This window comes from Brassica rapa, chromosome A04 (genome assembly GCF_000309985.2).
Source record: "Brassica rapa cultivar Chiifu-401-42 chromosome A04, CAAS_Brap_v3.01, whole genome shotgun sequence".
NCBI lineage: Eukaryota > Viridiplantae > Streptophyta > Magnoliopsida > Brassicales > Brassicaceae > Brassica > Brassica rapa.
This window is the reverse complement of record NC_024798.2, coordinates 19,928,684-19,947,503: the sequence shown is the minus strand read 5'-3', so window position 1 is coordinate 19,947,503 and position 18,820 is coordinate 19,928,684. Positions and strand designations below refer to the sequence as shown.

The 18,820-nt window shown below is 37.2% G+C and overlaps 5 protein-coding genes and 1 pseudogene across 6 annotated transcripts; 4 read left to right on the top strand and 2 right to left on the bottom strand.

The window, feature by feature from the left end:
• Nucleotides 1-132: 132 nt before the first annotated feature.
• LOC103865796 (ribosome biogenesis protein NOP53) lies at nucleotides 133-2,499 on the top strand. 2 transcript variants are annotated; one of them, XM_009143645.3, is made up of 10 exons: nucleotides 133-394; nucleotides 601-776; nucleotides 860-911; nucleotides 1,011-1,036; nucleotides 1,125-1,208; nucleotides 1,313-1,551; nucleotides 1,634-1,756; nucleotides 1,831-2,020; nucleotides 2,108-2,187; nucleotides 2,278-2,499. In XM_009143645.3, the coding sequence occupies exons 1-10, from the start codon at nucleotides 226-228 to the stop codon at nucleotides 2,282-2,284; spliced, it is 1,146 nt and encodes a 381-aa protein (XP_009141893.1). In that variant the 5' UTR covers nucleotides 133-225; the 3' UTR covers nucleotides 2,285-2,499. The 2 variants fall into 2 exon arrangements, with proteins under 2 accessions (XP_009141893.1, XP_018514113.1); XM_018658597.2 differs by lacking the exon at nucleotides 2,278-2,499 and having other exon boundaries at nucleotides 2,108-2,191.
• A 172-nt stretch (nucleotides 2,500-2,671) lies between these two features.
• LOC103865795 (amino acid transporter AVT6D) lies at nucleotides 2,672-5,087 on the bottom strand. Its single transcript, XM_009143644.3, has 5 exons — nucleotides 4,518-5,087; nucleotides 3,917-4,069; nucleotides 3,627-3,833; nucleotides 3,086-3,551; nucleotides 2,672-3,003 (listed from the first exon to the last, which is right to left on the bottom strand). The coding sequence occupies exons 1-5, from the start codon at nucleotides 4,897-4,899 to the stop codon at nucleotides 2,874-2,876; spliced, it is 1,338 nt and encodes a 445-aa protein (XP_009141892.2). The 5' UTR covers nucleotides 4,900-5,087; the 3' UTR covers nucleotides 2,672-2,873.
• Nucleotides 5,088-7,075: 1,988 nt separating this feature from the next.
• On the top strand, nucleotides 7,076-7,999 carry LOC103866021 (cytosolic sulfotransferase 11-like). Its single transcript, XM_009143890.1, has one exon. The coding sequence runs from the start codon at nucleotides 7,076-7,078 to the stop codon at nucleotides 7,997-7,999; it is 924 nt and encodes a 307-aa protein (XP_009142138.1).
• A 770-nt stretch (nucleotides 8,000-8,769) lies between these two features.
• LOC103865794 lies at nucleotides 8,770-10,782 on the top strand (annotated as a pseudogene).
• Nucleotides 10,783-11,098: 316 nt separating this feature from the next.
• On the bottom strand, nucleotides 11,099-15,033 carry LOC103865793 (protein RETICULATA-RELATED 5, chloroplastic). The gene is made up of 7 exons (XM_009143641.3): nucleotides 14,299-15,033; nucleotides 13,644-13,773; nucleotides 13,034-13,564; nucleotides 12,619-12,726; nucleotides 11,990-12,538; nucleotides 11,508-11,621; nucleotides 11,099-11,426 (listed from the first exon to the last, which is right to left on the bottom strand). Exons 1-7 carry the CDS (start codon nucleotides 14,934-14,936, stop codon nucleotides 11,265-11,267), a joined length of 2,232 nt encoding a protein of 743 aa, XP_009141889.1. The 5' UTR covers nucleotides 14,937-15,033; the 3' UTR covers nucleotides 11,099-11,264.
• A 2,231-nt stretch (nucleotides 15,034-17,264) lies between these two features.
• LOC103866020 (PRA1 family protein B2) lies at nucleotides 17,265-18,811 on the top strand. The gene is given in 2 exon segments (XM_033290167.1): nucleotides 17,265-18,084; nucleotides 18,087-18,811. Coding segments are annotated over 2 exon segments (543 nt in total). The 5' UTR covers nucleotides 17,265-18,008; the 3' UTR covers nucleotides 18,554-18,811.
• The last annotated feature ends 9 nt before the right edge of the window (nucleotides 18,812-18,820 follow it).

Sequence of the window (18,820 nt, the reverse complement as noted above, 5' to 3'; positions counted from 1 at the left end):
TATATAAAATCTGTTTTGAATGAGATTCCGAGAATTCAATGTTACAAGCCCCATCTCATTTCTAATTAAGGCCCATCAAAGCTACTTAAGGCCCATTATGTTCTATCTAAAGCCCTATCCCTAGTATCCTCTTCTTCTTCAAGCACCTCCTTCCTCCTCTTTCCACACCAAACCAACCTTCACGCCGCCGAGAGACACCGACACAGAGAAAGAGAGAGAGGCGAGATGGGGAAGGGTTCTAAGAGTTCAAGAAAGGGTAAAAAAGCATGGAGAGCTAACATAAGCACCGAGGACATCGAAGACTTCTTCGAGAAAACCACCAAAGACGCTCTCTCCGGTGGCAATCTCTCCGCAGCTCCAAGCGACGACCTCTTCCGCGTCGAGAAGTCTCACGGTTCTCTTCTTTACCCAACCCCATGTTTTAGTGCTTTGCTTAGAGTGTGTCTGCTTAGCTTCCTTTAGGTTTTTGAGCTGCAAAGTATTCACCTTTACGATACATTAGAATCAGCACAGTGATGGAAAGGAGTAATCTTTATATGTTATAGAAAGGAAAGTTTTAAACTTTATTATGTTTTTTGTTTTTTTTTTGTTTTATATCAGACGTTCCGGTGAAGCGTAAGATAGAGAAGAGCAGAGAGAAAGTGCTTCGGTGTGACAGTGTTTTGAAGAAGAACCCATTTGTCCAGGTGGTGTCTTCTTCCAAGCCCAAGTCAAAGATCAGTAAGAAGAAGAAGACAAACGCTGTAGAAAGTAAAACACCTAAACTAGCACAAAGCGTGAGTAAAAAAACATTGATTGAGCATATGGTTTTACAGTTCTGAAGCTGTTTTGTCTTGACATGAGTTTCCCTTCTTTGCAGAGTGTTGATGATGATTCTGTAATGATGGACTTGTGGGGCGATGATAATAAAGGTTTGTTTAGTGAAATATTCTACTTTTAGTTCAGTCTGAATCCTTTTGATTCTTTTGGATAGAGATGTTAACACATAACGTTTGGTTACACATTTGCAGGAGAAGATGAGGGCAACCCTAGAAAGGTAATAATGTCTCCCTGTAGTAAAATTGTTGATTCGTCTTTAGACTGTGATTCTTTTAGCAATAACTTTTTTTCTTTCTGGGTTACAGATTTGGAAAATGACTTCGACTATTCCAGCAGTAGAAGTTGATCCTGCAGGATGCTCATACAACCCTACAGCTGAAAGTCACGAGGTACTAACTCTTTACTCTATAGATTAAACTCTTTACTATTGATTAAAGTCTCACAGGCCTCTCTATATTTTGGCATTGACTTTTCTCTCATTATGTTGCAATAGGATATGTTGGCTGAAGCCGTTGCTCAAGAAATGCAGAAAGTTTACAAAACTGAGCTAGGACCTGAGCCTGTTCCTTTGACTATCGATGGAAACAACAACATCGAAGACGAGGCAGGTCTTTTGAGTGTGTGCAATAGAATAATCAATGGAAAGAGTGCCTACTTTCTTGGTGTGGACAATGGTAGCGAAGGTGAAGAGGACGCAGAGGCTGCTAATGAAGAGTCTGAAGCTGGGAACAAGTAAAACTCTCTCTCTCTCTTCTTTATTGTTGTTTTGTTTTGCATAATGCATTGGCTAAAGACTTAGATTCACATACTGCAGAACCGCAAGAACAACAAAGAGAGTGACACGTGTGGTGTTGAACAAGAGAGCTAGACAAAAGGCACTGCGAAAGGAGGAGACAAAGGAAAAACATAAAGAGAAGTTATCAAAAGAGATTGACAGGTATTATTTGAATTAATGCATCTCAAAATATTATTCAACAAAATTTTGATTCTTACTATTTTTTATTTTTGTAGCTTGCCGAAAATCATAAAAGAAATAGCCGAAGAAGATAAGGAGAAGCTGAATAAAAAGATTAGGCAGACTATTGCTAAGGAGGAAGTGTTGAAGATACGTCCTCCTCGTTTGGGAAAGCATAAGTATGAGGCTCCTCCTGTTCAGGTTCTCTTAACAGAAGAGATGACCGGTTCACTTCGTAAGCTGAAGGTAATATATATACTCTAAAGTTTATGGTCATTGTGAGTTTTCTTGGTAGACAAGAATCTGATGAGATCATTCTCTTTATTTTGGAAGGCGTGTTGCACACTTGCAAGAGATCGATTCAAGAGCCTTGAGAAGAGAGGAATACTTGTTCCATCAAAGACCATTAGAAGGTAAGTTCTGATAGTAAATTTGACTCGTACAGTGAAACAAAGTAGGTTAATGTTGAGTTTTTAATAAGATCATGATTATGATTTGTGCAGGAACTAGGGAGTTCTTTCACTGTAACGGCTGGTTTTAAAAACAACTTTTTACTATGGAAACAGCAGCGGATACTATAAATCATATATGTTGTGTTTTGACATTGAGTTTTAATCTTTGGCATTTTGCTTCAATCTTTTTATGATCTATAAACATGTTAGTCGGCCATTCCAGTATAACAAATCAGTAATGAAATTATATTCTACTTTTTTTCAAATTACTTACACAACTGTCTAAGCTTTTTTCTCAAAGCAAATGTTCTCATACTGTGAACAAAGTAGGTCATGTTGTGTTCTTGCTATCATATGATTTGTGAAGTACTGGAGCTAATAAATGTTGTGTTTTCACTTTTAACATTGAGTTTGTTTTTAGTCTTTGCTTCAATCATTGGATAAATAAGCAAAAAAATAATATTTAATCTTCTTATTTGTTTGATTCAATCTTTTCCCCCAATACAAACATTCCAATTCCTGAAGTTCTGCTATTACACCACTCATTCACAACCTATTTTACATTGATATGAAAAAAATACAATGCAATCTTGAAACTCCTACCATCTTTACAGATTCTTGAAGAGACTGTGACTGCTTAAAATGTTTCATGCTTCTTCTGTTTCTGTGAAGCTGTATATGTTTGTTGAAATGGCAATGATGCTTGTGGCAACAGCAAGAGCAAACATTACTGAAGCAACAATCTTCTCTTTCAACGTTGAGATACCATTCACATTCCTTCCATTATTCCAAAAACAATTAATCAGATTTGAACCTGAATCAGTTAGAAGTACAGAAGATGAACTAATAAATGGTGTACCTCAAGACAATTGCAGCTGGAAAGATGAATGCTATAGAGACAGTAGAAGTTGATCCCAAGAACTGAAAGAAGTACCAAATGTCCGGTATAGCAATAGCAGCCAAGAAACAAGATATGAGCAATGGAAAAGTGAGTCCAAAGAATCTTTTGTTGTCGTTCACCAAAGAAACCTTCTTAGGGAACAAGAGTTCATCCAAGTTGGCTCTCAAAGAGAAGTTGAGCAGAGGAAACACAAGCATGAGGTGAATCGCGTAGCTGACTCTAACGATGTCGTTTAGCAACGAACCTATTGAAGAACCAGAGCTTTCATCAAAGTTCATGAGAACATCAGTCATTGTTGCATCCCCAAAGAGAAGGTAACAGAAGAGACCAGTCGCTGAGTAGATCGTCGCGCATAGAATCACAGAGACTCTTGTCGCTGAGAGAACTTGTAATGGATCTTTGAGCTCGAATCCAACCGGATGGACTGCAGAAACATTTTACCATAATAACTTCAAAATCAAAGAACAGTAAAAAGAGAGTAAACGTTCGGTTTTCTTACGGTTGAAATGAAATGTGAAGGCTGTTACAATCACAGGGGAGGCAGTGAAGAGGTTGAAGAAAGACTGTCCTCCGTTGTTGAGATCAGGGAAGAGTCTTGGACTCTTTGCTCTCCCTTGCACGAGTGCTACAATAGCTAGCACCGAGCTTATGATAACAAAGAGTAGCGCAAGGAGGAACGAGATCGCAGAACTTAAAGCCAATCTATCTACAGAAACATACAAAAACCATCAGAACAACAACAAATGCAAAGTCTTTTTTTTTTAAGATTTGTGGTTTAAGAAAACGTACCAACGCGCCTACATAAGACTAAGGGAAGGAAGAGGAAGACGAAGATGAACAACAAACTAAAGAATCTCGTGTTCCACCAGTGAGAACCAAACCATCCTTGAAGAAGACCCAAATGAATAACTCCTCCCTTTTCATTACCAGAGAGAACATCACCTAATAAGAGAAGGAATATAAAATGTTATCAATTCTCTAAATACACAACTGGAACCAGAGCTTAATAACCAACCACTAACGGTTACTATTTCTCTAAATCCAAAACGAAAATTATTTCACTTTAAAATTAATAATAACTACAATAATATAACTAAACTATTCGAAATCACAAATTATCTAAATACTTTTTTGGATTTAATTCGGATTTTCTGGTTTTTGTCGGATTTAAAAACCACTAACAAAATAGAAACCCGACCAAACTCGGTCCGAAAAATGTTTTAGTTCCTAAAAGCTTCCTAAATAACCCAACCCGGATAACCCGAAACCCCAACAACCCGACCCGATTACCCAGAGCTACTAGCGGACAAGAACGGATCAAGACATAACAACAAGTCACCAAACCAATTCAATAGTTTAAAGATTCGTTAGAGACTTAAAAACATTTTACCTATGATAATAGAGAAAATGATCATTGACCCAAAAGTCACAACCATCGTGATAACCTGAACAGCGACGGATCCAGGCTTCCCGAACGACTCCTTCATCACGCCGGCGTAAGTCGTCGCGTCTCCGGCGACCGTGGATTTCATCAGAAACCCGGCCGACACGTTGGACAGCCACGCAATGATCACGATTATCGAGAGGGACGGGATTACGCCGAGGACTTTGAAGGCGGCCGGAATCGACATGATTCCGGCTCCGACTATGCTCGTGGAGACGTTGAAGATGGCTCCGGCGAAGGAGCCGTGCTTCTCCTCGGGTGGTGATGATGATGATGGCGATGAAGGGTCGTGGTTAGGTAATAGAGGCGCTTTAATCGCCGGAGTCATTTTCTCTCAGCCGCCGGAGATGATTAATGGAATATTCGCGGCGATGAGAGGGATGATTTGATTTGTTCGAGGAGGAGGAGCAAGAAGATGGCAACGTCAAAGGGACGTGGCATCGTTATCATATATAGAACCTTTTTGTCGTGAACGCTTTCGTTTTTAGATTTTTTCAAGATATTTTTGTCCAAAAAAAAACAAAAAGAGAGATTTGTAAAATATAATGAAAACGATGTGAATACGTATCTTGGGCTGCTGCTGCTGCTTTATAACAAATAAAGCCCATTAAAGTGTATATCAAGGCCCATGTACATCATTTGTAAAATATATTGTGAGCTAGGAAGGCTCAGCATGCATGGCTAAAATATTTAGTATCTCAATCAAAAGGTTGTATTAGAATCATTTAATTAAACTTTAGTTTATGAATAAAGTGACATGCCTAAATTGAGTTTTTTCAAAAGTATCTCAAAGCTTTTCAATGAAAATTCAAATATAATAGTTGATTGTACTGTTCACCTTATCATCATTGAATTTAACAAACAAATAGCCAACACCGCAAAGCCTACTTGTTTGCTCTGGTTTGAATTTTTCATTGCATGAAATGAACAGGGCATTGCTGGAGCCACTGATGAGGAAGGTGTTACAAAGTTCTCAGATCTTGTCAAAGAATTAATTTGATAGCATGACGGCAATCTTATCTGAAGCTCACAAAAAATATCGAATCAAATGGTCTATTAATTCAGCTTATACAGTTATGTTTTGCAGGATGCATGGAAGACAACATTACTTAATATTTTTATGATTACAAAAAAACAATACTGAATATTATCAATTTGCTATCTCTACTAGTGATATGCGTCATCAAGGATATCATGACTGGTCATTTATACACATCTTACAGTGAAATGTTTCAATGATCCAGTAGTGTTAGTATATTTTCTGCATTTCACGTTGAAATATTTTAACCGTATTATGTACTATGGGGGTCTTTAGAAAGACAAGGTAGGTTGGGAAAGTACACTAGATGGACCACAAATAGTGTGATTATTTAACAAAAACTGTAGAAAAAAAAGAACTTTAGTAATTGAACAGAACCTCCATAAAATTTAAACCTTTTGTTCTTTTTTTTTTTTGTAACAGGCTTTCAATTAAAATACAGAAAAGAAATACAAGTATGAGTTTTAGCTCATAAATTTTGAAAAGTTTTCGACAAGCATAGAGTTAAGGAACCCTAGATGAAGATCCACAAACGAATCTTAAGAGAAAATAAACAGAAATGTATAAACTAGTGGTTGTTGTACCCTCGGCCACGACGACTTTTTTTACCTCTTCCACCGACGTTCGTCCATTCCATTTCTTGCAGTTTTTGTGTTGGTTTAATTGCCCTCCCACCTCTAGTTGTATTATAACTAGAGGATGCTTCAACCACGTCAAAACCAGATCCTTTCCCATAAGTTATCGGGGTCTCCGATTCCCTATAGAACTGTTCTGGAATGTGGGTGGGTTGAGCTGTGTGGACAATTTGTTGATCATTTACAAAAGATTCAGGGTCCTCTGAAATGATAGATTGTGATGGAATGACTTCCATAATAGGTGAATAAGAGAGAGCAACACTTGCTGCTGCTAATGTAGGGATAGTGACATCAACCTTTTGTTCTTTCTTCCAGCAATAAGGATCTTATATGTCTGTTGAATGGTAAAGAGACGGAATTGTGACGCTAATACGTTTGAGGTTTGATCTATATGTCGTACAAAACTAAGTTATATTGTTTTTAATATCTACATGACTTTATGCTTTCGGCTCATTTGCACACCTAAAAAGAGTGTATTCGTGGAATGCATTTATTTTTATAAATTAGTTTCTAAATTCTTCCATAAATCTAGGATATCACCGTGTTAATCAAAAAAATATTGTATGAAAGAAAAATAAAATATATTTGTAGTGTATACGTTTTCGAATGTGTTTGGTAGGAAGCATGAGGTCTCCAGATCTTTCGGGTACCATCTGGTGCCTGGTTTAGGCCAAAAAACTCTTACTACGTGTTCCTATAAGCCAAAAAAACTCATGCTACGTGTTTTCTATAAGCCAAAGAAACTCATGCTACGTGTTTCTTTCTAAGCAAAGCCTATATGAGTCACTGACTTGCTCAAACTTCAAATCTCAAAACACATCCCTTTCTTCATGGACACTCCACAACAGCAACAAGACAGAATCTCACCAGAAGCAAAGTGGTGGGTCGACGGACAACGCATCAGACACAAAGGCTTCTGGTTCAGACCAGAGTTCATCACTGCCTCTGAAGCTATAAGAGCACACTACACACCTCTTCCTTCCGACATAATACTCGCCTCTTTCCCCAAAACCGGCACCACTTGGCTCAAAGCCTTAACCTCCTCCATTCTCCGACACAGCTCAACCATACACGACAACCATGACCATCTGGATAACCTTAACCCCCACGAAGTAGTACCATTCTTGGAGATAGAGTTGTTCGGAGAAAACGCATCAAAGGACATAACAAAGATCTCTTGTCCCAGAGTGTTCAACACTCATCTCCCTCTCTCGTTTTTACCGGACACTGTCACGACCTCAGGGTCCAAACTCATTTACATAACTCGCCACCCAGCTGACACCTTTGTCTCTCTCTGGCATCTCTACAAAAACAAGTTTGGGACAGAGATCACTATCCGACAAGCCTTTGATGACTTCTGCAAAGGGCTTGTCCCAGCCGGTCCCTACTTTGACCACGTACTCGAGTTCTGGGACGCAAGAGACCGAGACCGTGTGTTGTTCCTCACTTACGAAGATCTGAAAGAAAAACCAGAAGAGAACGTGAAGAGGATCGCAGACTTCTTGGGGTGTAAGACGACGGTGGAGAAGGTGGTGAAAGAGTGTAGCTTCGAGAATATGAAGAACACAAGTAAAGAAAGAGAAGGAGTTCACTGGAGTGGAACTAAGTATGATATGTTCTTTAGGAAAGGTGTGGTTGGAGATTGGAAGAATCATTTGACACAAGAGATGATGAAGGAGCTTGAAAACATTGCTGACCTGAAATGGAGTGAATCTGGCTTGGATCTCAGCGTTTTTAATAATAATGCTTCATAATGATCATATAGTTTATGTTGTTGAGTGGCCATGAGTAAGCTAATTATAAGTTAACATTAGAGCAAAAGTGCCAAAACAATTCTCCTAGTGAAAAATATGTTATATTACAAAAGAAGTAAGCCTGAGAAAACTTGGACTCAGCAGACCACTTCTTATTCTTTGGCACCCTCTTAGTCCTCCATCTCTTATTATTCATCTTCAACGACCTCCAACTCTTTCCGTAGCCTCGTTCTTATCATAACCATCCAACCAACGAGATTTCCAAGTTACACCTGTCACACAGTCGCCTGTGAAACCGTAATCACCACGCAAGTTCTTTTTGAGTAGTTCATGACTTCATGTTCACAGGGAAGTAACTCAAACAGACTTCTAGTCCTTCGGGAACATCATGAGTGATAAATATCGATATAGGCTTAACAAGAAGCCCACGCGTAAAACTGAAAAAAGGAATTAGTATGGGCTTAACAAGAAACATGCCCTTGAGTTTCTGAAAAAAAAAAAAGATTGGCCCAAGCCTCGTCTTCACATGAATGATTGAGTGCATCATCTGAGTCCTAAATGGTGGGGACGAGATCATTTGTTTCCGTTCAGACACTTGAATGCTCTTACTTATTCGCAGCCAACTACTTCCAAGCTACAACAATATCGTCAATATCAAATGGTGGGGACAAGCTCATTTGTATCCATTCAGAGACTTGAATGCTCACTTAATGGCAGCCAACTATTTCTAATTTACAACAATATCTCAATCTCAAAGGGATAAACATCATTTTCTGTGGTCTGAGTTATAATATCCTGAAAAAGATAAAACCCTGAAAGAAATCCGCAGCATGGAAGAAATAGAGGTACCACGTCACGAACATCCTGTCAGACGTTTTACTCGCTTTCTTTCTGGATGTTGTGGTGCACACTGCACAGATCATGACCGCATATACGGAGGCTACCGCTGCAATGAGCCTGGCTGTGATAAAGCGTTCCACAAAGAATGCGCTGAAGCCTTACCAGAAATCATCAACTCTTTTCATCCCGAGCACCCTCTCAAACTGATCCTGGATTATAGTTGCCCTAATGCTTGCAGTTTATGTCAACACAAGTTCGGAATTGGGTACAGCTGTTCACTATGTGACTCCCATATAGATTTGAAGTGTGTGAGGATACCACCCCCAACTGAAAATTCATGCCTACACGAGCATCCACTCAAACTCTCGCATGGAGAGCCATCAGACAGCTTGGAATACGAGTGCGCAGTGTGTGGCTCTACCATTGGCGTTTATATATACAGATGTCATCAGTGCGAATTTGCCATCCATCTTCGATGTGTCGATGATGCTCCAAAAGCATACCACACTTCCCATCCCGAGCACCCACTCAAGTCAACTGCACCATTGTGATGTTTGTAATTTCAGCATATGCGGAGATTGTAAGACGAACCCACCACCAGTTTGTGTGGTAAGCTCGACGACACATGAACATCAACTTCATCTTGTTCCAAGACGCATGGACTTCACTTGCAATGCTTGTGGGACGTTAGGTGACCGAAGCCCTTATTTTTGTCTTCAGTGCAATTTCATGATTCATCGAGAATGCATCGATCTACCACGCGTTATAAACATCAACCGCCATGATCACCGCATCTCTTACACTCGCCGCCTGGGACATGGAGAGTCTCCATGGAAATGTGGAGTTTGCCGCAAGAAAGTGGATGGGTTCTACGGAGCTTATGCTTCCTCCAAGGTTCCTAGCTTTGTTGTTCACGCAAGATGCGCAACAAGAGAAGATGTTTGGGACAATGTGGAGTTGGAAGGGATGCCCGAAGAAGAAGTGATTGCGCCATTCGAGGTGGTTGATGATACCACAATAAGACATTTCAGCCATGATCATAATTTACATATCAACAAAGATGGGCAGATTCTACATGAAAACATAGTTTGTGAAGCATGCGTCTTCCAAATTGGTTCTGAATATTTCTACAGTTGCAAGAACTGTGACTTTATTCTCCACGAAAAATGTGCTAACCTTCCTCGTAAAAAACGTCATGTGTGCTCCAACCAGCCATTGACACTAGAGACAGTTTCTCGTGCTGCAACATGTTCTCTTTGTGATAAACGATGTTCCGGCTTCCGGTACGAATCTTACAACTCATTCAAAGTGATTACGCTAGATGTACAATGCGGTTCAATTTCAGAACCATTTGTACACGAAAGCCATCCACATCCGTTGTACTATGTATCAGTATCAGATTCATGGGGTTTGAAGAACAGAAGCAAACTTAGCTGTGATGAGTGTGACTTTAGCTTGGAAATCAAGGACGCTCTTTTGCCGAAAAAAGTAATGCGGAACAGGTATGATGATCATCCTCTTTTCTTGTCTTACGGTGAAAGCAATGTGAATGGAGAATACTGGTGTGAGGCATGTGAGGCAAAACTGCACCCAAAGGAATGGTTCTATACATGTAATGATTGCGGGATCACACTGCATGTTCCCTGCGTTGTGGGAGACTTCTCATACATCAAGCATGGTACAGCAGCATTACTTTATACAAAAGGAGTACATGAACAACTACATGAAGCCTGTTCTGTATCCAACACCTCCATTTGTAGACCATTTTGCGTTTGGTGTGCTTCTCGATGCATGCTCCCTTCCATTATTAAGTTTCCTTTGTCCGGAGGTTTTGTATACGTTTGTTCTGAAAAATGTTTTGAAAAACTGGAAGATATGATTGGTAAACACTTTGTAATCCTTGAATGAATATTATAAATTAAGTTGGGTGAGTGTACGTGTAATATACTGTTATTAGCAAGTACAAAGCTACATGTGCCCGAGAGGAACAAACACAATGCAAAACTATCTCCAAGAAGCTCAAATTCTTGAATTCATCTGTTAGGTTTTGACTTAAGAATTATCAAAGCAGGTCACTGAAGTTAACACATGAAACTATGCATCGCTTAGAATGTAGAAGTCAAATGTCTCTGCATCCAGATCGCCCTAACTATTCTTCTGCCTTTTTAAGAATATGAGATAATTTGATGAAGAATGATGAAAACATCGAAGAACAATGATGACAATTTCCTAACAATATCGATCTTGATAGATCAACAAGACTAATTTGACGAAAATATATTCATTAACGAACCATTATTTCACAGAAGCTAAGATACAAAAATACAACTCAAATGAAGATACATTTCCCTCCCAAGACGATCAAAAGCTTTTTTACACATTTTACCAGTTTGATACTCTAGTAGAAATAGGCCGCAAAAAAATATCATTGATTCTTGAGATCATCCATAGTTGCCTCATCTGTAGTAGTAGTACTATATTCCACAATCTCCACTGTAGGTTGGCTCAAAGCCTCTGGGATTTGATTGGAAGCCGTGACACTTTTTTGAGCTTGCAGACCAGTAGACCGCGCAAGATCAATCCATTGCTGCATTTGTATGAAAAAAAAGGAATGAATATAAGAAAAAAATCAATAAGAGATGTTAGTTAGTACAGGCCTGATTCTGACCTGAGTTCCATAGTAGGAGTTAGCTACACGGACCACAAATGAAATCATGTTTACAAGTAGTGGCTGAGAAGAAAGCTCGTCAGAGATGCGATGCTCTATTAGACCAGCAATTATCTGCAAAATTGAGGTTAAGTTTGATGTTGAGTTATACCACTAATTTTAAGACAAGATTAGCACACAAGAGAAAAAAATCCTAAAATAGCAGTAATTAAAAGTTTAAAATACGTTTTTTTTTTATATTTGAGTTTAGTGATTATAGTATTTAGTTTATTATTCAAGGTGTAGGATTAAGGTTCAGAAAATAGAATAATTTAATCTTTTTATTTTAAAATGGTGCTATTTTAGAAATTTTGATCATCCTGTATGAACTTTAAAAATGTGCTATTCTAGAGAATATATTCATGTGGCATGTAGTAATTTTGACTACTTTTCATTAATTTCTCAACTTAAGTGGCCATGTAAAGTAGTGTGAACCGGCTTACCTGATAACGTATATTTGAAGATGTTCCAAGATAACCACCATAGACAACAGCCGTCTTCAACATCGGAGACCTCTTTGTTTGCTCAGAAACAGCCAACTCCGGTTTAATAAACTTCCTTATCGCATACAAAGCATTTGAAGATCCCACAGCTGCAAAACTGGAAACAACACCAACGCCAGCAAGCTTCAATCCACCGACAATAACCGAAGCAATCCTAAGATTCAGAGTCCAGTCTTTTCCACCAAGACTTTTCTGAAACGCATTGTCGGGTATGGATCCTAGGAGGCCTCTTAGTGCGTCTATGCTGTTCGGTCTAGCTGTCTCATCAGCGTACGAGAGAAAAGACAAGGTTGGTGCAGGCAGCCAAACTGTGAAGAAATCAACAACCGATGCTCTTACGCTATCGGTTATAACGTAGTCTAGTTCCTCGAAGAAGTTTTCTTTCCGCTTCTCGTATTGTGCTACAAGTGTTGTTGTTATTGATATGGCTTCTTCAATGGCTAATCTGTTTAGGAACTTGGGGTCTGCTAACAGCCTTTCTCTGAAACCCTGTAACACAGTGGATCATCATAAAAAACAAAGATAAAAGTCTCACTAAATAATTGAATATCTTTCTGTAATGGATGTACCTGGAACCTCTGTGTAAGCTCTGCAATGAGAGGATATTGCTCAAGATCAAATAAATTCTGTAGAATCTCAGGTGACACCAGACCAAGGTCTAATCCTTTTTGAATGTCCTGAAAAAAACAATGGAAACGGTTCTCTCATGATAAACTAATGACATAAAAAAGCAAAGTGAGAGAAAAAAATAAAATTTAACTCTAGAGTTAACTCTAAAAGCTAACGTTCTAAAAATTGTTAGGCGGTAATTAGGCATTTTGTAGAGAATTAGTGCATAGGCTATCTAAACCGAATTTTAAAAAAATTGTCATACAATATTATTTCGGTTATTACCGATTTGCCACCTATACATTGCTAAAAAAACAGAAGTAAATAACAATCACACAGAGAGCCAAGCTTGATAAAGCATAACGGAAACTCTACCTGAGGAAGAGCATCACGGCTCCTACCAGCAGCATTCATCACCCGAGCAATCTCTGCCCTATCAAAGCAGTTTCTACTGCATGGTCTAGCCGCAGAATACCACAAGAAATCAGCAACAGGAGATTCACCTTCTTTCCTCAGAAACTGTCTCTCAGGATCAAGCAACACAACTAGTTGACTCTTCTTTGGAATCTTCCTTGACACCCTAGCAGGCAACCCTGTTCCTCTTGACCCATACTCAACATGGTTGGCCCCTGTCACCACTAACAGAAGACCAGTCCCACCTCCGTCCGCAACTGCTTGTAAGATAACTTGTGACATTGTGTGGTCTTCAACAACTCTAGCTTGCGCGGAGAGATACGAGCTTGGTCCAAACGGAACAATCTGTGTGAGGGGGTTAATATTGAGTGAAGAGTTACGTGAGAAGGGAGTGAACCCTGAGATGAACCCAGAACCCGCAGGAGGAGTGTATAGTCTACGTTCAGATTCTGAAAGACCACGGATACCTTCAGCTTGGACAGTTCTTAAAACCTGCATCAAGTTAATGAAATGAGTATGGAAGATGCATATTCTTAGAAAGGCTACTACCATCTTAATAGTAATATATTACCTTGAGAGGAGTGCCACAAGCAATGAGTTTAACTGAGTTATCGCGACAGAATGTTAATAGAGGCTCATATTCTTGCCAACGTTGAGCAGGCCAATGTGACACGTAAGACTTCAATGCCTCTCCGTCCATCCTGCAACCAATCCAAGAACTGGAGTTAATATGCAGAGTAAGCATGGACAGGACATTTAGCTGAACCTAAGATCCAAACCGAAAAATTCAAAAATCTGTATCGGAGCTGTAAAAATATCCGAACGGATCTTATGAATGTTATTCTGATCGTATCGAGTATTATACGAAACCGAAATACCCGAAAAACGACCCTAAAATTCAAATTAGTAGCTGAAATGAGTTTTACTAAAATAAGTAATTTAATACTAACTTCAGGTTTATTTCGGTCTAACCGTAAAAATATCCAATCTCGAAGTATTATTAACCGAATCCGAAATAAACTTGAATCCAAAATGGATCTTAGTAAGTACTATAAAACCTATCCGAACTCAAAGTATTATTAACCAAACTCAGTCCAAACATATATATCCTCCGAATGAAGCCGACTAGGCCAAACTCGGGAACACAAAAACCCGAATTAAACGGATACCAAAACGCCCAGGCCTAACGCATAAAAAATTGCAAGTGCCAGGAACTAGACTCAAACCTCTTATCCATGTATTGGTTCAACTGCTCCTGCAGATCAACAGGGAACGCTTCCAACGCTAAAGACAACTGACGCTCGCTCTCAACGCATCTCTTCCTCAAGTTCCTCACGATCTCAAGCTCCAAGTCTTTATCATCTCTCGTAGGCACCTGCTCCGCCTCACCTAAGTAGACAATCCTCGCGTTCAGAAGCTTCTCCCACACTCTCTTCTTATCTTTCCCAACCGCCATCGGCTCACCGAGCGCCGTCGCGTCATATATTCTAGACGTTATCTCCTCTACAGGCGGAGGAGTGGCTGGAGGAGGAGGAGCTGCTGGTTCCGGCGAAGCATCCGCCGCCACGATGGAAGATATCTCCCCGGCGGCTGAGGAAACAGACGGCCATAAGGAAATAACAGCGGCGAGAAGCGGTGGCGCGACGAGAATTGCGCGGCGAGAGGATGTGACTCGTGAGGAGGAGGAGGAGACATCGGAGGGGAGGGAGAGAGTGATGACGTTGGCGAGATTCTTCTTATTCTTGTGGTGGTGGTGGTGATGGTTGGAGGATGTGAAGGTGATCGGAAGGTGGCCGCGGAATCTCGGAGCCGTGAAGGAGGGAGAAGATTGAGAAGCGAAGAGCCCATTGGTCGTGGGCTTCATTTTTTTTGGTACACGTCAGCTTATTGCTTCGCTAGAGGTGAGAGATGAATAGACATCACACGACATTAGTTTAGTTTAGTTTAGTTTGATTGTACCACCTCGCATGAAAAGACGTGGCTCTGTTTTTTTCATCCCTTATATATTAATTGAGGAACATTTGAAAAGATGTAACCTCAATTTTGTATTAATTAAAAGAGGCCCCAATGCATAGGTGTCACTCAATTAGGTAGTCAATTACATTCAATTGAAAAATAAGTAGGTCCACATTCGATTTTTATATGTTGTTAGATATATAAGTTGGTCAAACTATATGATATAATGATATGATATGATATTTTCTTTCCTTAAATAAAACCTACGGAATTACCATAAATGACTAATATATATATGACAATTAATGAGTTTAATAATAAAGATTTGATAACAATGTATATCTCCTCCATCATTTTTTGTTTAATTTTATATTATTAAAATAAATTAAACAATCAAATTAGCTATAAAAAAAAATTAGATTTTTTCGTATATGTTATATTTTGAATTTTTAAAAACGATAATAAATGACTAAAACTATTAAAATTATTATGTTAAAAATTAATGATCAATGGTTTAACATTTTTATTATAAGAAGATACACATGATTTTAAAACCATATGAGTAAAAAATATCATTTAATAATAAAATAAATATATATATATATATATTAAACACTATATACCATAAGATTACATAAATATTTTAATATTAAAACTTTCAATGAATTTTCAAGAACATTTATAAATTATAAACTTATTAAAGATTTCAGATTAAAAATTTTGTTATCGATGATTTAAATATTTTGTTATAAAACGATATGAACGATCATAGAACCGTATGATTATAAATTCTTATTTAATAAATAACTATACAAAATATACTATTCCTAGAAAAATAGGTTGGTCTATCTTAACTTATATTACATTTTTTATTAAACTAACTATCGAATTGATAAATAATGTACCAAAAAATGTTTTGCACTTTCCTTAAATAAAAGCTACGAAATTACCTAATATGATTAACGTATATGTGAAAATTAATTATAATGAATAATAAATATTTGATAACAATTTTTGTATCTTAGTTCTTTTTTTTAATTTTATATTATTAAAATATATTTAAAAATCACATTAAATATATAATAAAAACATTTATAATTTTTCTTATATGTTATATTTTGAATTTTTCAAAACGTCTATAAATTATTAGAAATTTGAAGATCCCAAAATTTTGTGATCAATAGATTTTTTTTTTGTCATAATAAGTTACAAATGATCATAAAATTGTATTAATATGAACTTTTATTTAATATTATAAGAAGATACACATTATTTTAAAACCATATGAGTAAAAAATATCATTTAATAATAAAACATATATATATATATAGATTATACTATATACCATAAGATTACATAAATATTTTAATATTAAAACTTTCAATGAATTTTCAAAAACATTTATAAATTATAAACTTATTAAAGATTTCACATTGAAAATTTTGTTATCGATGATTTAAATATTCAGTTATAAAATGATATGAATGATCATAGAACTGTATGATTATAAATTCTCATTTAATAAATGACTATATAAAATATACTATTCTTAGAAAAATAGGTTGGTCCATCTTGACTTACATTATATTTTTTATTAAACTAACTATCGAATTGATAAATAATCTACCAAATTTTTTTTTGCACTTTCCTTAATTAGAATCTACGAAATTACCTAATATGATTAACGTATATATGAAAATTAATTATTATGAATAATAAATATTTGATAACAATTTTGGTATCTTAGTTCTTTTTTTTTAATTTTATATTATTGAAAGATATTAAAAAATCACATTAAATATATAATAAAAACATTTATATTTTTTCTTATATGTTATATTTGAATTTTTCAAAACGTCTATATATTATTAGAAATTTGAATATTCCCACTCTGAAAATTTTGTGATCAATAAATTATTTTTTTGTTATAATAAGTTACAAATGATCATAAAATATAACGCATATGAATTTTTATTTAATAAATATTCAAACTAAATAATATATATATATATAAACACTAATAATTTAAAGTAACAAGATTGGCTGATCAATTTAGTCGTCCAGTTGAAATCTTTCAAAAGTATGTGAAAGACTAAAATCACAGTACATATGGATTTAGAATAGTAGTTATATTTTACTAACCAAATACTGAAAAAACCGAACCGAACCGAAACCAATCTGATATCCGGATTGAACACCCGTAATCCAAATGAAGCCAAACTATTGTTTCATTCTCCAAAATATAATAAAAATAATAACTTAATCCCGCGCAAGGCGCGGATCTTATCCTAGTCGTATTATTATTTTAATTATATCGCATCAATTTTTCTGTCTAATTCTTTTTTTGTTAGTTCTCTCAATTTTAACCAGAAAAATAACTATGGACAACGTTGAAGAAAATTTGTGTAGAAGATAATGACAACGAGAAAGAAACTATGGAATATATGCCATTATATTATTCTTATACTCGAAGATATTATTTTCCACTATAAACTATACGATTGAAACAATTATGAACAAAAATGGTCATAGATATCTTTACAATTTTTAAAATAATATACATAAATATGATGGTGTTTAAATTATTAAAATATGTATATGTTCAAATTTGTGCTAAAGTTTTTAGTCTTCAAAATCTTAGGACTGGCTATTTAAACAAATATAACAAAATCATACTCTAAAAAATGCAGGAAACTAAATCTAACTCGATATGTTTTTATAATTGCAATTTCATATTATTTTATGATGGATCTAAATGTGAAAATATATTTGTATTTTGTATGCTTTCATTTTCTAATAATGATTTAATGTTAAACAGAATTACCCCATTAGTCTAATGTTCGTTTGCACTTTTAATAATGGGCTGATCAAACAATATTAGGCCCATAAAGTTTAGGCCTTACTTACAATCACACGGTTTTGCCTCCACTTCCCCACACTCTCTCTCACCCACACACACAGACACACTCCACCGACACCAATGTCTTCTCCGGCGACTCTCCCTGTCACCAACCAGCAAGCCACTCAACCCCACGCCTTCCGCACATTCCTCTTCCGATCGCAACTCGTTCGCCCGACTCCTTCTCCCGGATCCGCAAGAACCTCTCCTACTTCAAAGTCAACTACTCCGCAATCATCTCCTTAGTCCTCGCCTTCTCCCTCCTCTCCCACCCTTTCTCTCTCCTCGTCCTCCTCTCTCTCCTCGCCGCGTGGATGTTCCTCTACCTCTTCCGGTCTTCGGACCGGCCTCTGGTTGTGTTCGGACGTAGCTTCTCGGATCGGGAGACGTTGCTTGGTCTTGTGGTGACGACGGTTGTGGTTGTGTTTATGACGAGTGTTGGGTCTTTGTTGACTTCGGCGTTGACTGTTGGTGTGGCGTTTGTTTGCTTGCACGGTACGTTTAGGGTTCCGGATGATCTGTTCTTGGACGAGCAGGAGCCTGCTGCTAATGCTGGGTTGCTCACGTTCATTGGTAACTCTGATGCTACATCTGCTGCTGCTTCCTTTGTCGCGGGACGAGTTTGAGTTCATTCATAGTGGTGAACTCTGTTTATGGGTTTAGGGTTTTGAGTGTAGATTCGATCTAAAGATGTAACCTTTATATAAATTTGAAACTCGGTTCTTGTTTGAGTTCTTTTGCATTTAGAAAGCTTTTTACAGATAAAGATTGTTTTTGGTGAAAAGAGTTTAGATTAGAGATGAGGAAGAGAATGAGAGATTGTAGATTCCAAATTGCTGCATTGTGTACTCATACACATTGTTAGGTGATGTTGTTCTGTCTTATTTGTCTCT